Source organism: Ipomoea triloba, chromosome 8 (assembly GCF_003576645.1).
Source record: "Ipomoea triloba cultivar NCNSP0323 chromosome 8, ASM357664v1".
NCBI classification, from domain to species: Eukaryota; Viridiplantae; Streptophyta; class Magnoliopsida; order Solanales; family Convolvulaceae; genus Ipomoea; species Ipomoea triloba.
In genome coordinates, this window is record NC_044923.1 from 3,468,240 (window position 1) to 3,488,554 (window position 20,315).

A 20,315-nucleotide genomic window follows, 5' to 3' on the forward strand; every position below is an offset into this window, starting at 1 on the left:
ACTGTTAGTTAAAATAGAAGAAATGTGGATGGTGTTGAATTTTGCCCGTGGGTTGTGGTTTATGAATGCCTTCCAAATAGCGGGCGGTAATTTGTGTATAGTAGCTTGTTTTCACTTTCTTTAGGAGAAATTGTACTTTTGGTAATTAAATTGTTTTCGAGTTACAAATGTAGTTATTGTCTTCCAATTATTGTAAATCTAGCCTTTCAATTGTTAACGCAGTTATAAATCTAGTCCTTATTTTTTAATTATTAGCCACTAGTGTGTATTAGAGAAAATTATTCTTGTTTAATAGTTCACAAATTACACAAGAAAGATAAATAGCACTAAAAGGATCTTGTGTGATGGACTCAGAACAAAACTGCAATAACTAAAACTTGAAAAAAAATAAAATTCTAACAAATGAACACAGGCAATCCGTCCAATTCAGTGATGCCCTTCTTGAGTTCTTGTCTTCTTGAGACGAGGCCTATAGGTCATCTCAATGGTGATCCAGCTAACTGCTACCCACGTTATTGCTTCCCTAACCATGCAAATTTTATTGTGGACCGCGGTAGGGCCGGTTTTTTTATTTGCGTGGCCCTGTGCAGGTAAATAAGTGAGGCCCTATTAAAGTATAAATAAATTGCGAATTGAAGAAAAATTGCAAAGAGAAAAGTGCAAAAAATTTAATTTTGGGTCAATATTGATACACTCTCATTTGTACCTATTTTACTTGTGTTTTTATTTAGGTTTTATAATTAATTGTGTATTAAAATGTTATCTCCAATGCTTTTTCCTTGTTATTTTATTTAAAGTGGTATAATGCTTGGTTTGAGTGTCTTTGGTGTGTTTAGTACTGCATTATAACCACTTGGGAGCAAAAAGGCAATGCAAAGGAATCAAAAGTGTTGAGAAGTCAAAATGGGACCGAAAGTACTGTTCACCGCAGATTCTCGACGCGTCGAGAATATCTCTCGACGCGTCGAGACCTTCCAGAGAGCAATAAAAATTTCGCCATTTTATTCTCGACGCGTCGAGAAACATTCTCGACGCGTCGAGAATCCTGCCCAGGACACTATTCATCCCAGAACAAAATTCCAGATTTGTCCCTGTTTTGGATCCCACTATTTAAGGCTTCATTTCTCCCCAAACCCTACCTGTTGGCTGCTGGTTTTTTGTCAGAAAAAGGGGAAAGAGAACAAGGAAAAGAAGCTTCATCATCTCCAAAAGCCAAAGAAGAAATCATCACAACTTTTGGAAAGGAGATCAAAGAAAAGAGCTTGGAGGCATCATTTGGGAGAATATCTTCCTTTCTCTTTTCTATTTTGAACTTTATTGAATAATTGTTGGATCTATTTTAGCCATGTTAGGCTAAACTTCCTTTTGGGATTTTTGGGTATAAAAGTGTTTATGAACCTATGTGCCTAGTTCTTATTTTGTTTTAATGAAATATCTATTTGGGTTTATTGCTTGTGTTGCAATTGTGATTTATGTTATTGATACTTGTAATTAGATGCATATGATTGCTTGTACCCTTGCTAGATTTGTCTATGAATCAAAGAGCACCCACAATTGCACTTGACTATTGTACCTCGAGAGAGGACAATTTGGTTAAGGGATATATTTTGAATAGCTCACGAGAGTGAGTATTCCAATTACCGTATTTTGGGTTTGAGTTACGAGAGTAACCTTTCCCTTTTAGATGGCAATTTTCCACACTTGTTTAACCCAAATAATTATTTCACTTTAGATTGGCACTAGGTGATTAAACACTTTAACTCCCAAAAATCCCGCTTTTACCTCTTTGAATACAAAAACCCGTTTGCCTTATTTTAATTATCTTGTTTGCATATCCATAGATAATCATCCATTGTGAACGTAGGAATAGCTTCTTGCGAATATAATTAGTAACTAGTGCTTGATACCCCACTTCCCTGTGGTTCGATAACCCCGGAATACTCCGGGTATTTGTATGTGGTTTTATGCTACGACCAAATATAATCACAAATATATATACTAACTATTAGACCTGGGCTGGACAAGGGGCCCCCAAAATTTTGGGGTCCTGTGCATCTTGCACGCCTTAAAATCCGGCCCTGGACCGCGGTTCATAATGAATTGTGGACCGCACATCAAAACGACGTCGTTTTGATTAATGAAAACTAACGGCTGAAACAGCCTCCGTCCCACGCAACTACCGTTCACTTTCAACACAACTACAGTTCCCTTTCAAAACAAATGCAGTTCCTTTTCGATATAACTGCAGTTTCATTTGATATTATACACTCAAATATGTGAACCTGTTATTAAGTTTCCTTTCAACACAACTACAATTTCTTTTATAATACAATGTAGTTTCCTTTCAACACAATTACAATATCATTTTGATATAACTACAGTTTCATTGGACAATATACACAAAAAAATGTGAAATTGTTATTCAGTATCAGTTTATATACACTGCAGTTCCCTCTCAACACAACTGCAGTTCCTTTTCGATATAACTGCAGTTTCATTCGATATTATAAAAACAAATGTGAGGCAGTATCTTTTGAGATGAACTGTATTATCAGTTACGGAGCTCCGTTACGACTTACGGCAGCCGTTTCTCTTACTTACTGAAACGATGTCATTTTGTGAAATTGTGGACCATGGTCCGCCGTATAACAACTGCCTTAACCAAGACACAACATTTCACTCCGAATTAGTCAAATTTTAATTTTGGGTGCGTTAGGGTTTAGGGGGAAAATGAAAGTCAATGAAAAATAAGGGTGTTGTCAATGAAAAATAGAGGAGATTTTTTGAAAAAATGACTTCCCCTTTTTTTGGGGGAAGTCATTTTCCGTTGACTCGATCGAGTGTCCCCCCCCCCCCCCTGTTGGGTTATTTTGCTCAATAAATTGTCCAAATTAAGCGAAATCAACAAAAGCCTCCGCGTGTTCTCTCCGTCTCTCTACGCCGGTCCTCCTTGCTCGTCGTCACTCCTCTCAGCTCTACTCTTCCATGCTCAGCCACTTTGTCAGTCCTCTCAGCTTGCCCATCCCTGCTCGTCATCACTCCTCTCAGCTCACTCTTCCCTGCTCGTCATCACTCCCCTCAGCTTGCTCTTCCCTGCTCGTTGTCACTCCTTGCAGCTCGCTCATCCCTGCTCGTCATCACTCCTCTCTACTCACTCCTCCCTGCCCTTCGTCATCACTCCTCTCAGCTCGCTCGTCGTCACTTCTCTCAGGTCTGCTCCTCCCTGCTCAGCCACTTCGCCGGTCCTCTCAGGTCGCCCCTCTCCCCTCTCCTCCCTGCTCAGCCATTTCGCCGGTCTTCTGAGCTCGCCCCTCCTTGGTCCCTGCTCAGCCACTTCGCCAGTCCTCTCAACTCGCCTTTCCCCTCCCTACTCAGCCACTTCGCGAGTCTTCTCAGCTCGCCCCTCCCTGGTCCCTACTTAGCCACGTTGCCGGTCCTCTCAACTCGCCCCTCCTGCTTTTCCCTGCTCAGCCACTTCGTCTGTCTTCCTCTCAGCTCATCCCTCCTTGCTTGCCCCTCCCTGCTCGTCGTCACTCCTCTCCTCTACTCGCCTCTTCCCTGCTCAGCCACTTCGCTTGTCTTCCTCTCAGCTCGTCCCTCCCTACTCGTTGTCACTCCTCTCCTCTGCTCGCCCCTCTATGGTCCCTCTACGGGTCGTGAGTGAATAAAAAATTTAATAAATAAATTTGGCGCTGTCAATGAACCCACGGCACAAACCTATGACCTTCCATTTGAGAAAGACATTTCGTGACATTAGACCACAAAGCCATTAGCGATCCTGCCAACTCTAAATAACTTAAATTTTATAACTTTTTATTCTTATTTTCCTAATTATCTCTACCATTTTCCGTTTAATTAAAAAAGGAAAAAGAAAAAACATCCTCGTTCATAACGAACTGACGTGTCTCTGCCACATTCGACATTCTTTTAAGTTTTCTCTTAAACTCAAAGAATGGATTAATTGAAGCAACAAAAACCCCCAAATTCAACTCATTTCCACTTCAAGTTCTCCCCTTTGCAAAAATCATCTGTCTTTCCTTACGAGCCTCGCATTGGCCGAGCAAGAACCCGGCTTTCTTGATCACTCTTTCTTGTACGTAATAAATACACACATATACCCATGTGCAAGAATGCGTGTGAGTCCACAACGTATATATATAATTATAATGCAAATGTCGTTTCAATAATTATGAGTCCAAATCCGAATAACCCAATAATATAAAAGGGGAATATGCCTCTGTCGCCAAAACGTTGAGTCTTGGCGATTAATAAATCTCAAGTCCTCAACATTTAATTTTTTTTTTCTTTTTTCTTCTTGGTTTTGGATTTTCTCTGGAATTCGTTGCCTTCTTATCATAATTTTCTGGCCGGGATTTGGGGTTTGATAGATAAAAATTTTCTCTATTGGTTTGATCATCTGGGATTCTGGGTAGTGAAGTAAAGCGATCGGAACTCGGAAGGTGGAATATTTGAATTGTGGGGATTTTATTGATGTCATTTAGTCTATCTTGGTGAATGGTGATAGATACAGATTGTTTCCTGGGGTGATTACTTCGGAAGGGCGGTTATTTTTTATGTTATTAATGATATTTGTTGATCCATTTTTTGTTCAATTTCAAAGGATTGAATTTTGAGGTGGTAAAGTGGAAATATTTGCAAGCTTGGGTGTAGGCAATGGGTGTAATGTAGGGAATAAGGTAAAAAGATGAAATCTTGATGAAGCTGGNTTGTTGGGTTATTTTGCTCAATAAATTGTCCAAATTAAGCGAAATCAACAAAAGCCTCCGCGTGTTCTCTCCGTCTCTCTACGCCGGTCCTCCTTGCTCGTCGTCACTCCTCTCAGCTCTACTCTTCCATGCTCAGCCACTTTGTCAGTCCTCTCAGCTTGCCCATCCCTGCTCGTCATCACTCCTCTCAGCTCACTCTTCCCTGCTCGTCATCACTCCCCTCAGCTTGCTCTTCCCTGCTCGTTGTCACTCCTTGCAGCTCGCTCATCCCTGCTCGTCATCACTCCTCTCTACTCACTCCTCCCTGCCCTTCGTCATCACTCCTCTCAGCTCGCTCGTCGTCACTTCTCTCAGGTCTGCTCCTCCCTGCTCAGCCACTTCGCCGGTCCTCTCAGGTCGCCCCTCTCCCCTCTCCTCCCTGCTCAGCCATTTCGCCGGTCTTCTGAGCTCGCCCCTCCTTGGTCCCTGCTCAGCCACTTCGCCAGTCCTCTCAACTCGCCTTTCCCCTCCCTACTCAGCCACTTCGCGAGTCTTCTCAGCTCGCCCCTCCCTGGTCCCTACTTAGCCACGTTGCCGGTCCTCTCAACTCGCCCCTCCTGCTTTTCCCTGCTCAGCCACTTCGTCTGTCTTCCTCTCAGCTCATCCCTCCTTGCTTGCCCCTCCCTGCTCGTCGTCACTCCTCTCCTCTACTCGCCTCTTCCCTGCTCAGCCACTTCGCTTGTCTTCCTCTCAGCTCGTCCCTCCCTACTCGTTGTCACTCCTCTCCTCTGCTCGCCCCTCTATGGTCCCTCTACGGGTCGTGAGTGAATAAAAAATTTAATAAATAAATTTGGCGCTGTCAATGAACCCACGGCACAAACCTATGACCTTCCATTTGAGAAAGACATTTCGTGACATTAGACCACAAAGCCATTAGCGATCCTGCCAACTCTAAATAACTTAAATTTTATAACTTTTTATTCTTATTTTCCTAATTATCTCTACCATTTTCCGTTTAATTAAAAAAGGAAAAAGAAAAAACATCCTCGTTCATAACGAACTGACGTGTCTCTGCCACATTCGACATTCTTTTAAGTTTTCTCTTAAACTCAAAGAATGGATTAATTGAAGCAACAAAAACCCCCAAATTCAACTCATTTCCACTTCAAGTTCTCCCCTTTGCAAAAATCATCTGTCTTTCCTTACGAGCCTCGCATTGGCCGAGCAAGAACCCGGCTTTCTTGATCACTCTTTCTTGTACGTAATAAATACACACATATACCCATGTGCAAGAATGCGTGTGAGTCCACAACGTATATATATAATTATAATGCAAATGTCGTTTCAATAATTATGAGTCCAAATCCGAATAACCCAATAATATAAAAGGGGAATATGCCTCTGTCGCCAAAACGTTGAGTCTTGGCGATTAATAAATCTCAAGTCCTCAACATTTAATTTTTTTTTTCTTTTTTCTTCTTGGTTTTGGATTTTCTCTGGAATTCGTTGCCTTCTTATCATAATTTTCTGGCCGGGATTTGGGGTTTGATAGATAAAAATTTTCTCTATTGGTTTGATCATCTGGGATTCTGGGTAGTGAAGTAAAGCGATCGGAACTCGGAAGGTGGAATATTTGAATTGTGGGGATTTTATTGATGTCATTTAGTCTATCTTGGTGAATGGTGATAGATACAGATTGTTTCCTGGGGTGATTACTTCGGAAGGGCGGTTATTTTTTATGTTATTAATGATATTTGTTGATCCATTTTTTGTTCAATTTCAAAGGATTGAATTTTGAGGTGGTAAAGTGGAAATATTTGCAAGCTTGGGTGTAGGCAATGGGTGTAATGTAGGGAATAAGGTAAAAAGATGAAATCTTGATGAAGCTGGGTGGTGATTTTTGATGTTATTAATGATATTTGTTGATCCATTTGTTGTTCAATTTCAGAGGATTGAATTTTGAGGTGGGAGAAGTGAAAACATTGCAGGCTTGGGTGTAGGGAATGGGTGTAATGTAGAGAATAAGGTAAAAAGATGAAATCTTGATGAAGCTGGGTGGTGATTTTTGATGCTATTAATGATATTTGTTGATCCATTTATTGTTCAATTTCAGAGGATTGAATTTTTGAGGTTGTAAAGTGAAAACATTGCACGCTTGGGGTGTAGGGAATGGGTGTAATGTAGAGAATAAGGCGAAAAAGACGCAATCTTGATGAGAAGGGGTGGTGGTTTTTGTGATGAGGATTGAGATTGTGTCAACTAGAGGGTTGGGGGATTTGAATATTGTGAGAAGATGAATGCAGTGGGGAGGCTTGGCAGCTATATTTCTAGAAGTGTGTATACTGTTGCCACACCATTCCATCCATTTGGTGGGGCTGTGGATATCATTGTGGTGAGGCAACAGGACGATAGTTTCAAATCCTCTCCTTGGTATGTTCGGTTTGGGAAGTTTCAAGGGGTCCTGAAGACGAAAGAGAAGGTGGTTAAGATATGTGTGAATGGTGTGGAAATGGATTTCCATATGTGTCTGGAGAACGATGGGCAGGCGTGTTTTCTAACGGAGGAGGATGCGGAGAATGGGGAGGAGAGTCCCTCTTCTCCTCCGGCTTGGGATGGCGAGGATGCAGAGGAACTGGCCAATAGTAGACTGTCATTGAAGTCTAAAAGTTGCAGTTTCGCTGGTGTGGACACGGTTGCAGCTACCAAGATTGATTTGGGCAATGGGAATGGCGTGGTTAGGAAAAAGTGGCAACGATCAGGGTTTCTAGGGTATGTTTTTGGCAGGAAACCGAGTGTCAAAGAAGGCAGTCTTTCGGAGGATGAGAAGGATGGTTGTGTTAAGGATAATCATTTGGAGCATGCCGAGATTGCTGCTGATCTTTTGGAGATGAAATGGACTACCAATTACGACGCCCCCAAATGCATTAAAGATAACAATGCATCAAAACTTTCTTCACAAGATGTGTCATCAAAGGGAAATGATCATTCAAAAGGGGACTCGAAAAATGATAATAAAGAGAGTGGTGTGAATCCGCTTGACCATGGTAGCGTATCAGCTAAATTGGATTCTCATGTTTTACAGCAGGAAAAAACTTTGCTGGATCATAAAAGTGTTGATAGTTCACTATCTAGCTTCCCGACATTAGAGAATACTGAAACTTCTGCTATTGCAGTCAGTATCGGGGACAAAAGTCCCGACATTAATTCAAAGTTATCCCCGTCTTTCCATGATCAAGAGCATATTGATAGTGATGTGACTTCTTCAAACACACCAATGGATACTGAGGCTTATTCACCACCTGTCTATTCCCATCCAATTAATTGTTCTCATGAGGACGAAGAAGTGCAGGGCATTTTTGCCATCCCGAGTATTATTAACTCAACTCACGAAGCACAAGTTGAGAAAAGTAGTTCAAAAGATTATAAAAGTAGGCAGCTTCGCCGTCTTGAATCTGATCGTCTTTGTTCCTTCCACAGTACTGTAACATCAGTAAGCTCGGAGGAAGAGGAGGAGGAAGATGAGCAGCTCCTCTTTGGCGACTTTGATGATTTAAGTGCCAACAATGAGAAAAATACGTCGACTGTTCCTTCAGATAACGAAGAAAAAGAAGCTTGTTGCTGCTTGGCTTCAGGTGGCTCTGAAGGAGTGGATGAATCTCATGCTCCATGCTGTGACTTAAATTCTTCTTCAAATGAGTATGCCCAATGCAATCAACGCGGTGTTGCTGATGGAAGCAAGTTGACGACTGTTGCAAGCAATGTTGACATTCCTGTCATCTGTGAAGATCCGCCCGAAAAAATTCCAAGGATGGCTATGTCTTTACCCAATTTGTGGGCTCATGATATCGATTTGTCTAGCAGAAATGGTGATCAGCAGTCGTCTGAGATATCACAGAGAACTGAAGTTGCTTCAATCACACCCGAACCAAATGTTAAGGCTGCTGAGCCAGAAACTGGTAAAGAGAATACAGCCGTGTCCACAAATTATAATCTTTTACATTCTCTAAATTTCTGGTTTGGGATTTGCAGAACAAACTGCTATCTATCTCTATGCTGTAATGACTTTGTATTTATATTATGTATTATGATGATTAAGATACCAAGACTTGTCTGCTTTGCCAAATTGATAAAACTTTCACAGGGAATTTGTCTCTACCGACTGATGGCTCTGGTGGAACCCAGAGGACTTGGTCATTTGCTTTCAAGAGAGCAAGAAGCTCAAATGCCCCCCGGCCTTCTCAGAGTGACATTGGAAATATTGCTACCAAAAGTCTTCCGAGAGGCATAGGTGACAGAATCGGAGAAGATTTGCCTAAAGTTAATAAGAAGATAGTACGGGCACTCACTCCAACATCTGAACAGCTGGCGTCTTTGAACCTTAAGGAGGGGAGGAATGAAGTTGTGTTCACATTCTCAACTCAAATGCTTGGGGAGCAGAAGGTTAGTTTTGGTTCACCGTTTATAAAAGTTCTACTGCTTTTTAAGGATTTTTTAAAATACCTCTATGTTTTTCCATCTGGTATCTCTGTATCTACAAAATAACCATGTATTTTCATGTGTATATAACATACTTCACAGGTTGATGCACAGATTTATCTTTGGAAATGGGACATGCGCATTGTGATATCTGATGTTGATGGGACAATTACAAGGTAATTGCTTTTTTTTTATCCCTCTTCGAGTCTTCCTTTCCTTTTTCTTCTCATTCCTATGAATAAGTATTCTTCTCGAGAACTTGTAACGTTTATATATCCTACTGATTATTGATGTAGCAGCTTGTGCATATGTATAATACGAACTTATCTACTCCAAAGCTGAGGCTTTTCCAAGAAGCGCAAGTTGGGCAGAACAAACACTAAAGCTTGTTTCATTAGATTATTGAGATTATAGATTGATTAATCCATTTCCTACATGTTTGATTATGGATAATTGATTCAATCTAAGCCAGTAATGCATAAGTAACGTGGAGTAGATCATGGATTATTCACAATCCATTATCGCAAATCATAATCATAAGCTTTATCAAATAGGGTCAAAGAATATTTTTTTTCTTTAATGATGTTTGATGAATTTCACAGATCTGATGTTTTGGGACAATTCATGCCTTTGGTTGGGGTAGATTGGTCACAGACTGGCGTTGTACATCTCTTTTCAGCTATTAAGGTCTGCTACATCTCTTCTCCTTCATGTTAATGTATTTGAGTATTTCTCTTAGTCAATGTTTTAGAACTCCCGTGTAAATACATTTGATTTGCGTGCTATGTTTGATGGCTTTTTTGTCTCGTACCGGTGCAGGAGAATGGATATCAGATGCTGTTCTTAAGTGCTCGTTCAATTTCACAGGCCTATATTACTAGACAATTCCTAGTTAATCTTATGCAAGTAGGTTCGATAAAATTTTACCGTGTGGATATGTATATGATTCAAGAAGCGAAAATTAGGTAAATGTTAAGTCCTCGTCTATTGCTGCAGGATGGAAAGGGAATGCCAGAAGGTCCAGTTATTATATCTCCTGATGGACTTTTTCCTTCTTTATTTCGAGAAGGTCACTTAAAGCATTCTGTCTGTCCATTTTTGTAATTTTAAATGTTTATAGTCGCGTAAATTCTCATTTGAGTTCTTCCAGAAGAAGGCAAGAATAACAACTTTGTCGAGTTAATTTTCCATGTATACTAACATCTTGTGGTGTCTACCTTCTCTAGTGGTACGAAGAGCCCCACATGAATTCAAAATTTCGTGCTTGGAGGTCAGTTAATTACTTCATCGGTGTTTCCCTAATTTGATTTTAAGGTTCCTTCAGATTTCTGTAGATTGGCAGACAATTATATCGTTTCTATCCACTTTGCAGGATATTAAGGCGCTGTTTCCTCCTGATAGGAACCCCTTTTATGCCGGTTTTGGGAACAGAGATACCGATGAGATTAGCTACCTTAAGGTCGGAATCCCCAAGGGAAAAATTTTCATCATTAACCCAAAGGTACATAATTAAATATCTCTATATCTTCCTTCTATCGAGTTGCTCGAGACTGTTTGACAATGGTGTCAAAATACAATACAGGGCGAAATTGTAATGAACCGACATATCACCAACACGAAATCATATACGTCCCTTCAAGCTCTCGTGAGTGGCATGTTTCCTGACTTTACCTCATCAGAGCAGGTCGGTTATTTCAAAATTTTCTCGACAAATGACTGCTGGTTTTGTTATCATTTGAGTTTGGAGAATACGACCATACGGGCATGATTTTGTATGTTGTATCTTGAATTCATAGTTGCATATAATCACTCAAAATACTTAGGGAGAAACTAGAAACTAGAAACGTTGAATATCTATGAGTACTTGGGCGTCTAAATTATTGTCCGCTGATTTGTTGAATGCATCTCTGATTTGCAGCAAGAGGATTTTAACTCGTGGAACTTCTGGAAACTTCCACCTCCCCCAATTCGTCGTTGACACGAAGCTCGTGGAGTTTCAGCGTTCTTTGAGATTGAAGAGAGCGGTTCCAGGTTATACTCGAGCTTTATTCTAATCTCACTTGAATCAGATTGTACAGACAGCCGAGAACACAGTGCAAAAATAAGGCTAAGAAATCCTCACTCGAAATCGCAGAGCAGAAAACTGGTTAAGCCGCCTGTGCAGGGAACAGATCGAGTCTCGTTGAATGGATAATTATTTGGTAGAAAACGCGATTCGATTCGCGTTTCAAGTCGCCATCCGTTTAGTGTTTATGTACATTAGATAAGTCCACTAAACCTCGTGGCTTCAACTACATAGATAGCTTTGTTTTACATGTATAGTTCTGGTTTACATTAGTATAGTTGTAGGAATATATCCCATTTAAGGATAATAATTTGATAAATTGTTTTGTTGGCAATAATACATGTTGATCAAGTTGTTTTCTTGGAAGTAATAATACATCTGTATAATTGTTAGTTCAACAATAACACCAGTGATTAACTTATTTTGATTACTGTCATTTGTGCTCTAGTTAAGAGATTGATGCATCGCGAGCAAGAAAGAGTTTTATTAGTTAAAATTTAATACAACTATAAGCTATTGAACAGCAAAGTACTTATAGCTGAGGCTGTGTGCATATTTTACGAGTCGAGACATCTCTTCCTCGTCATCAATAAAACCGTTACGGTCGGAATCTGCCCGGCGGAGTGCTCGTCTAGCTCGCCACCCGGGCAGCGTCGACCCTAACTCGTCAAACGCTTTCTCGATCTCTTTCTTGCTAAGAGATTGATGCATGGCGAGAAAGAGCTTTATTAGTTAAAGTTTAATACAACTATAAGATATCGAACAACAAATTACTTATAGCTGAGGCTGTGTGCATATTTTACGAGTCGAACCATCTCTTCCTCGTCGTCGATAAAACCGTTACGGTCGGAATCTGCACGACGGAGTGCTCGTCTAGCTCGCCACCCGGGCACCGTCGACCCTAACTCGTCAAACGCTTTCTCGATCTCTTTCTTGCTAAGGGAAGCATCGCGATTGGCGTCGTGGTTGTTGAACAATTTCCTCAGTTGTTCCTCCGATGGAGGTTGGCAACATGGACACCTTACACTATGGCTCCTACTAGCCATCAAAGATTTGAACAGTACAACGTTGATTGTCTTTAGACTTTTGTGTGTTATAAAATCGATATACTACTTAAGAGAGTAAATGTATATATATGCCCACAAAGGTGATTCTTTTACTTTGAACAATGCTATATTCCAATAAAGTTATATTAATTCAATAAAATTTGATATAAATAATTGGAAAAAAGTAGTATTTTTTGTTTCTCGTATTTGCATTAGATTCCAATTTTCCAATAACTTATTGTTGTATGAGAATGGAATCAGATGCATAAATAACGATGTATTTATATTGGACGTTGCTGCTTAATTACGTCATTGCCTGCGCTTCAGGGTGAATATAAAGTAACTACAAAATTTCAAGTTAGACTTCTGAAGTTGTTTATTGATTTTTCTTTTTTAAATTTTAAACTGATTAATTATAGACAATTTAAATTTTTTTTTTTTTGTGATCTTTTATCAACTAAAGTGCACATTCAAATAACCATTATGGCCTTTTTTCGTAAATTGAAAGTATAATAAGTTGACTTGTGGTAATAATGCGAAGATGATAACACAGCATATATGTTCGAATATGTATGCAGTATATATATGCCTTTAACCCAGTGGGGTAGTTCAAGTAGCAAGTGAGCTCTTTTTGTGGGGAGGAATTTCGGGAGAACTCGGGTTCAATTCCCACAAGTGACGATTCCCCCTGGGCCAGTTCCCGTGCCTCCTGGAGCGAACGTGGGTGGACCCCGAACCGTTAAACGAACGGAGAGAAAGACCCTGTAAATTTACCAAAAAAAAAAAAAGTATATATATGCCTTTGGAATTTATTCATTGCCGCCACTAGGAAGCAATTTGGAGTTTCTAGAATCACAAATGGGTGGGTTTAATTGGGTATGTGCATGAAGAGGTAAATAAATGTGCATATTAGATAACATTCAGCTGCATAATAAAGACATTTAGTTGATCTTCAGGTACTTCAACTTGGATTTTTTTTATTTTTTTTTCCTTTGGGATCGGAGTATGAAATTTGCATGAATGTGACGAAAAATGAATTAAAAATCTTACTTTTCTTTTAAAAAATCTCACATTTGCTTGAGGTATTAATATATATATATATATATAGGAGGTTGTTGGTTCGAGTCTCAGTAGAGGCGATGGCAGCTGGCCGGATAGAGGTGCACACATGTTGTCTCACGTGTGCGGGCTTTGATGGGCTCCAAGCAACACGTGGACCAGATACCAAATTGAAGCATGCATGTACTCCATCTCAACTAAAAGCCTAAACTTATAGTTGGACTGCACATTTATGTTTATATTATATTTATGCTCAACAGTATTGAGAACGTACGTGGTGAGTGGTGACCGGCCTCAAACTTGATTGAAACTTCATGCGTGCGTGTCACCATGGATGAAAGCATGCAAGCGGAAACAATTTGGGATTTTTGGTACAAAGATAGGGTTTAATTAAAGTATAGGTATATAGCATTGAGGGATTAATATAATATTACCCATCAAAGAAGATTTTGGTGGAAAATTGCGAATCAAGTTGAAAAATATGTTCCGCTTTAATTAAAACTTTAAATTTATAATAAATTGTGTTTTTAATTGAAAACTTCCAATAACTTTGTCAAAGCTCCACCCGCAATAAACCATAATCTCTAAATTAAATAATTATTATATTATTATTATTATTTTTAGTAATTATTATATGAAAAGGTTTAACAATAATGTTCAACGAGCTAGGTACAAACCACTCATTGCTGAATTTCAACAAAAATATACACGACAGAGTTGCATGAAAACGTGGAGCTAAGGCAGGCGTGCTGCGCTGTGGTTAGAGATATATAATAACTTAATAAATATAATCCTGCTAAAAATGATGAACTTCATCATCATCATCATATCATCAAGTCAACTATTCATTGTTATGTATGAAATCGTGAATAGCACTTGCAAACAACGACTTATACATTTGGAATAAATAATCACGCTTTTTTAGTTAAGTTCGTTGCACGGAATCTAGCTTCTTAGTATTATTTTTTATATATATAATTTATATACTATTATACAAGAGTGAAGTTTACCTAGTGCACACACTCAAATAGTAAATGCGAATTCTCATTGTCATTAAAACACACCCACAAAAAAAAAACTCACATTTTGCAATTGATGATTATATAAACTAAATCGATCTGTGGTTGTTAACATTTGATTTGGATTAATTTTTATTCCAGAAAGTTAGTAACATAAATTATTTTTTTATTATTTTATTTTATTTTATTTTTTCATATGGTACAAACTCAAATTCAATCTATGATGAAATCGCACACCGGCTTCACAATAAATTTTGGAGTCGTCGTACTACGTTATGGTCAAACCTAGTTTATTAAGCTAATGTTTGTGATGGAATTAGGGCATTGGTTTGAGTGTTACGTTATACTATTGGTGCTCTCATTGATGGACTGGTGTGTGACAGAAAATAACTACTTGAAAGGGAGTTACTTGGTGCTTGATATGGTTCAAAGGGAACCAAAAAGAGTTCAAAATAAAATTGTGAAAGCTATATATCTAGAGTAAGAACCTTTCGCTCATTTGGTATTAACCTAGCGAAGGAGATAGACCTTGAAAGTTAAAGGCCAGGCTACTTGGTGCTGAGAAGTATTCGAAGAGTGAGCTAGTATGAAATATCGACTTCTCAAAAGTGAGTAACGATATAATCCTGCATCGAATCTAAAAAAAAAAAACATAACTATTAAATTCATTTTTATGATGAAATTAGGAGCTTGGTTTGAGTGATTTACCATCTCTCCCAACAAAAATATTACATAGAAATAATTATGATAAGAATTGAAGATATGTGCAGTCTATGTCTAGATATTCACTTCTTTTTCTTGAGTATATTTTATTAAAATTGTGATATCAGAATTTAATTAATTAATTATAATATATCATTCTTTTCTTTGTCACGCGTAGTAGCTTCACATCCAAGATGTCAAATAGCCATCCTAGCTTGAGTATTGGTGTATATAGACAAACTACATTTTCAAAATAATTATATTATTTATTTAATCTTTTCATGGAGCGACAAGTTAGCCTTCACTTGATCTGCCTCTTTAATCACGTCGCCAAGTTTATATTTATAAAAAAAAAAAAAATCATCTTTATGTACATAATAACTAACAAACCACACAAAAAAAAATAAATCATAATAAAATCTTGCACAACGGCTTAACAGAAAAGGTATTGACAAAAATTAAACTTTTAACATTTTGCGACGAGAATCATGTTTCACATATTTAGTCTGTTTCGAGGCTAGTGCGGGCACATTCGCAAACTCTTGATTACTGATTTTGTGTAAGGATTCATGTGTCCGCATAACCAAGTTGATAAAATTTTAAAAGTTTGATCACTAGAAAGTGATCAAAAACCTAAAATTTATGATTGAAATATGTGTTTTCTACTACGACGATTCAAAATATTATTTACAACTTTTTTTTGAATACATATTATTTACAACTTTAATGTTTCTATTTTTTATTTTTACATAATGCAATAATATATGCATACTTCAAAATAAGATAACAGACTTGAATGCAACTTCTCCATAACGACTTTTCTCTCAATATAATTATCCATTCTTTAAGTACAAATATTGTTGTACGCCTCCAACCACTACGACCCACAAATCCCTTTTTAAAAAACCTCAATTATCTTCTTAATCAATTAACCATTATAGTTTGTATTAATTAAGATCATTAGGTAAAGTATAGAAGCATTCACACACAAATATATATAGCAGCCAGCTATCAAAAGATATAGCCAGGGCAACACTTAAATTTGCTCTTAAGAAGAAGAATTGAAGATGATGATAATAAAGGCTTCTCCTTCAAAAGCTTTAGTTGTCCGGATCAACTTGGTTTTCTTTGGGCTTTTCGTGATTGTCTATGCCACTCTCCTCTTCAGAAATTTTCCTTCCGTTGCTCTTAATTGCCCTCCAAAGGTGAGGTGAGACTAATTTAATCAAATCTATCATTTGAATTGGTTTTTCATTGCTCATTTTTCTTTCATATCTATGCCTTTTTTGAGTGACTGGACATCTGTAGCCAGTACCTAGCTAAACCCTAGCTTGTCTGGCTGTCTTGTGATCCCAGCGAGGGTGTTTACTAGATAAATCCTAGCATGTTTGTCTGTCTTGTGATCCTAACTAGGGTGTGTACTAAATAAATCTTAGTCTGTCTGACTGTCTTGTGATCCTAGCAGGCAAGTAAAAGACTATCTTATAATCTTAATTGACAAAGGTCCACAAAGAAATAAACCAATTTAAACTAATAGGTCACTCTAACTGGTCGTCTACTAATCTGACCAATTTACTTGTATTGTCTCCAAATAATCTATACCTTTTGGTTGTACCGAGTATTATCAGCTCTAGTTCTTATAGTACACGATACAATTTAAAAAGATAGAGCTAATAATTAAGTTCATGTTGTTTGACTAGTAGACAGAAGATGGGTTGCGTAGGAGGGCGGTGTTGGGAGAGCTCCGGGAAGAAGGGTCAACGGCGGAGCGGCGGAGGAGGGCGGCGGCGATGAAGCGGGAGAAGCCGAGTTTCTTGAACGAGATAGCAGCAGGGGGATCAGGGATGAAGATAGGGATGGTGAACATGGAGGACGAGGATGTCGGAGAATGGAATCTCCACGGGGAGACAATAATAACCGTCCGGTACGAGAAAGTATCGGAGAATCTAGAATGGAAACGCCTGTTCCCGGAGTGGATCGACGAGGAGGAAGAAACCGCCGCCGGGAAGCCGTCGTGCCCCGAGATTCCAATGCCGGAGATGGCAGATTATCCGTACATGGACCTTATAGTGGCCAAATTGCCATGCAACGGAACGGGGAGAAATGTTTTCCGGCTGCAAATTCATTTGATCGCCGCGAATTTAGCGGCGGCGAGAGGGCGGAGGGATTGGTACGAGAAAACGAAGGTTTTGTTGTTGAGCAAATGCCGGCCAATGGTGGAGTTGTTTAGGTGTAAGGAGTTGAAGAAACGAGAAAATGATTGGTGGTACTTTGAGGTTGACATACTCAAATTGTCCCAAAAAGTTTCTTTGCCTATTGGTTCTTGCAATTTGGCCCTGCCTCTATGGGGAAAAGGTATCTTCATTTTCTTTAATTTGCTCAATCAAATCTCTCATTAACCTTTTTTGAATAACTTATTGAGATATTGAGGTTTCAAGAGTTCCATGACATTTTTATTATTGGTGCATGACTATGAAAATTATCATGATAGATGTATAATTTTTATGTTTTGAGCCACTTTTGACCATTTTGATGAGAATTTGGTGAAATCCCACCAGATTTTGTTACATACTACTTACTAGTAACCAAAATTTTTAGATAATTTGTTAGTTTATTCACAAGACATCATTCTTGCATAAAGTTAGTGTGATTTTTGTCTATAAACTTTGATAGCGGGATTTCACTGGATTCTTGAATAAAGCTAGTGCACGCATTCTTGCATGAATGCATTCAGTAGGATTTCACTAGATTTTTTATCAGAATGATCAACACTGTCAGTGTGGGAAAATAGAAGTTGTGCACATATAATTGCTATTTTTATAGTTACCTTATGCATCAATGATAAATATCATTAAATTTGTGACATAAAAAAAAGCTCAATTTTTGTGTATATTATTATATTTGAGGTATAAATTAAGTCTATATATAATAATGAACTTCCTTGTAACTATAGTTGGAATATTTCTAAGAGTGGGTGATGACTATAGAAAATTAAAAGCAACTAACACAAGTTACTTATGGAAGAATTTCATTTTGTCTATAATTCTGCTAAACATAAATTATAAAATACTCCGAAAGTATGAGACATGTATAAATTTTTTTTTTTAAGAATAAACATATTCTTTTTCATATAATTAAAAATTTGGCTATCAATTTAACCATTAAAAAAAAAAAGTATGATGAATACTCTTGAAATTGCAGGTGCAAAAGGGACCAAAATTCTCATTGTTTTATGGTGGTTATACTATATCATTATTTTTATAGTTGTTGATAGCCATTACTATCAATTTTGTTACTTAATTTTACCTAACATAATTATGAAATCATTACATTACCTAACATAACGACCTCATGCATGTGCCTAAAATTAATCTAGTTTCTTCTCATATGTTTTAGTCAACTTTCCAAGTTCATGAGATTAAGTGTTATAGTTTCATGCAATGCACCCAATGATAGCTTCTTCAAATGGAAAAGCTTGAGCCTTCATCACTAAGCAATTCAAAATTCAATACATGTGACTGAGTCACTAAGCAATTCAAATTCAATATATGTGACTGAGTCAGATTTTCATCCGTAGAACGATCGAGTATTTCATAAATATTACATTTTTTATCATAAATATTATGGAGTAAAATTTTTCACATAATTAAAAACGGGTATCATCCCATCTTATCCCTCATGATCTGTCACCTCCCAATTTGCCGCCTCCTCACCACATCTTTGCTTTTTGTTTTGTTTTGTTTTTTGTTTATATTAGTACGATGTTGATATCATTATATATGATTAATCGTCTTGATTTTTTGTTTTTGTATTTGTTTGTAGGTATGAATGAGGTTTACGATGTCTCCAACTTAGAAAACACAGCAATGGTAGCTAAAAAGGAGGCTTATGCCACAGTTCTCCACTCGTCCCAAAACTATGTTTGTGGAGCAATAACTCTAGCACAAAGCCTCCTCCGAACCGGAACCAAACGCGACCTTATCCTCCTCTTGGACAGCACTATCCCGGAAACCAAACGCGAGGCGCTGGCCAAAGCCGGGTGGAAACTCCAGTTCATCAAGCGGATCCGAAACCCGAGAGCCGAGAAGAAATCCTACAACGAATACAACTACAGCAAGCTCCGATTATGGCAATTAACGGACTACGACAAGGTAATCTTCGTCGATTCCGACGTAATCGTCCTCCGCAACATCGATTTTCTGTTCAATTTCCCGGAGATTTCGGCCGCCGGGAACGACGGCTCCATTTTCAACTCCGGCGTGATGGTCCTGGAGCCGTCGAATTGCACTTTCCACTTGTTCATGCGACGGGCGAACGACGTCGTTTCGTACAACGGCGGCGACCAGGGTTTCCTCAACGAGATCTTCGTGTGGTGGCACCGCCTGCCCCGGCGGGTGAATTTCCTGAAGAATTTCTGGTCAAATTCGTCGGCGGAGACAACCCTAAAAAATCGCCTATTCGGGTCGGACCCTCCGGAGCTTTACGCCATACATTATCTGGGCGTCAAGCCGTGGCTCTGTTACAGGGATTACGATTGCAATTGGGACATCAGCGACCAACGCGTTTATGCTAGCGACGTGGCTCACCGGACGTGGTGGAAAGTACACGACGCCATGGATGAACGGTTGCAGAAGTTTTGCGGGTTACCCGATTCGAGAAAGATCCGGTTGGAGAAGGAAAGGAAGAAGGCTAGACTAATGGGGTTCCAAGATCAGCATTGGAAGATCAACGTCACTGACCCTAGAAGATTTAACTAATTTTAATTTAATAATTTTTTGCTTAATTTTCTTTTTAATTTTATTGTATAATGGCAAAATCACCTATTTAATTAATAACGTTTACATATCGGTTTGAACCACTTGCTCTTGTTGTGGATGTGTCTCAAGCTTACAAGCCTTTTAATGCTTGTACATTAGTATTCACAATAGTAAAATTAATGAGTTTGAACCTCAAACCTTTCATTTGAGAAGTCACAATTATATCGCTTGACCATAAGCTTTTGACAATATCCTTAAACCATTAAAACAAAATAAAACAAATAAAATAGAAAAATAAAAATAATAACAAGTGGTCATTGGCCAAGCCTAAAGGGTTGTTTGCACACACTCACAAGGTTTTTGTTGTGTCTCTTAATACAGTCAAAGCAGGTCGGTCCGTCCCATTACGTTTGCCCACTGCAGGCCTAATTTCTAGCTGGCTTTTGCGGGCCAGCCCATTAGGCCAACGGGTTAGGATTCATGCA

The 20,315-nt window shown here is 38.6% G+C and overlaps 3 protein-coding genes across 4 annotated transcripts; 2 read left to right on the forward strand and 1 right to left on the reverse strand.

The window, feature by feature from the left end:
- Positions 1-5,937: 5,937 nt before the first annotated feature.
- On the forward strand, positions 5,938-11,651 carry LOC116027255 (phosphatidate phosphatase PAH2-like). Its single transcript, XM_031268772.1, has 12 exons — positions 5,938-6,567; positions 6,655-6,732; positions 6,820-8,662; positions 8,848-9,146; positions 9,285-9,358; positions 9,785-9,869; positions 10,002-10,088; positions 10,179-10,251; positions 10,409-10,452; positions 10,555-10,683; positions 10,765-10,866; positions 11,101-11,651. The coding sequence occupies exons 3-12, from the start codon at positions 7,000-7,002 to the stop codon at positions 11,158-11,160; spliced, it is 2,616 nt and encodes an 871-aa protein (XP_031124632.1). The 5' UTR covers positions 5,938-6,567; positions 6,655-6,732; positions 6,820-6,999; the 3' UTR covers positions 11,161-11,651.
- A 109-nt stretch (positions 11,652-11,760) lies between these two features.
- Positions 11,761-12,293, reverse strand: LOC116027580 (probable calcium-binding protein CML18). Its single transcript, XM_031269283.1, has 2 exons — positions 12,060-12,293; positions 11,761-11,970 (listed from the first exon to the last, which is right to left on the reverse strand). Exons 1-2 carry the CDS (start codon positions 12,291-12,293, stop codon positions 11,761-11,763), a joined length of 444 nt encoding a protein of 147 aa, XP_031125143.1.
- A 3,826-nt stretch (positions 12,294-16,119) lies between these two features.
- On the forward strand, positions 16,120-20,027 carry LOC116027114 (UDP-glucuronate:xylan alpha-glucuronosyltransferase 2-like). Of its 2 annotated transcripts, none has more exons than XM_031268543.1 (3): positions 16,120-16,278; positions 16,777-17,428; positions 18,896-20,027. In XM_031268543.1, the coding sequence occupies exons 1-3, from the start codon at positions 16,141-16,143 to the stop codon at positions 19,828-19,830; spliced, it is 1,725 nt and encodes a 574-aa protein (XP_031124403.1). In that variant the 5' UTR covers positions 16,120-16,140; the 3' UTR covers positions 19,831-20,027. The 2 variants fall into 2 exon arrangements, with proteins under 2 accessions (XP_031124403.1, XP_031124404.1); XM_031268544.1 differs by having other exon boundaries at positions 16,176-16,283.
- The last annotated feature ends 288 nt before the right edge of the window (positions 20,028-20,315 follow it).

What these genes read in the sequence shown, in the direction of transcription:
- LOC116027255 (XM_031268772.1), top strand. Translation starts at nt 7,000, where the DNA reads ATGAATGCAGTGGGGAGGCTTGGCAGCTATATTTCTAGAAGTGTGTAT. An exon ending in GTTGATGGGACAATTACAAG is followed by an intron (nt 9,359 to 9,784) that starts GTAATTGCTTTT and finishes TGAATTTCACAG; the next exon opens with ATCTGATGTTTTGGGACAAT. An exon ending in ATCTCTTTTCAGCTATTAAG is followed by an intron (nt 9,870 to 10,001) that starts GTCTGCTACATC and finishes GTACCGGTGCAG; the next exon opens with GAGAATGGATATCAGATGCT.
- LOC116027580 (XM_031269283.1), bottom strand. Translation starts at nt 12,293, where the DNA reads ATGGCTAGTAGGAGCCATAGTGTAAGGTGTCCATGTTGCCAACCTCCA. An exon ending in TCGACGACGAGGAAGAGATG is followed by an intron (nt 11,971 to 12,059) that starts GTTCGACTCGTA and finishes TAACTAATAAAG; the next exon opens with CTCTTTCTCGCCATGCATCA.
- LOC116027114 (XM_031268543.1), top strand. Translation starts at nt 16,141, where the DNA reads ATGATGATAATAAAGGCTTCTCCTTCAAAAGCTTTAGTTGTCCGGATC. An exon ending in CTCTTAATTGCCCTCCAAAG is followed by an intron (nt 16,279 to 16,776) that starts GTGAGGTGAGAC and finishes TTTGACTAGTAG; the next exon opens with ACAGAAGATGGGTTGCGTAG. An exon ending in CCTGCCTCTATGGGGAAAAG is followed by an intron (nt 17,429 to 18,895) that starts GTATCTTCATTT and finishes ATTTGTTTGTAG; the next exon opens with GTATGAATGAGGTTTACGAT.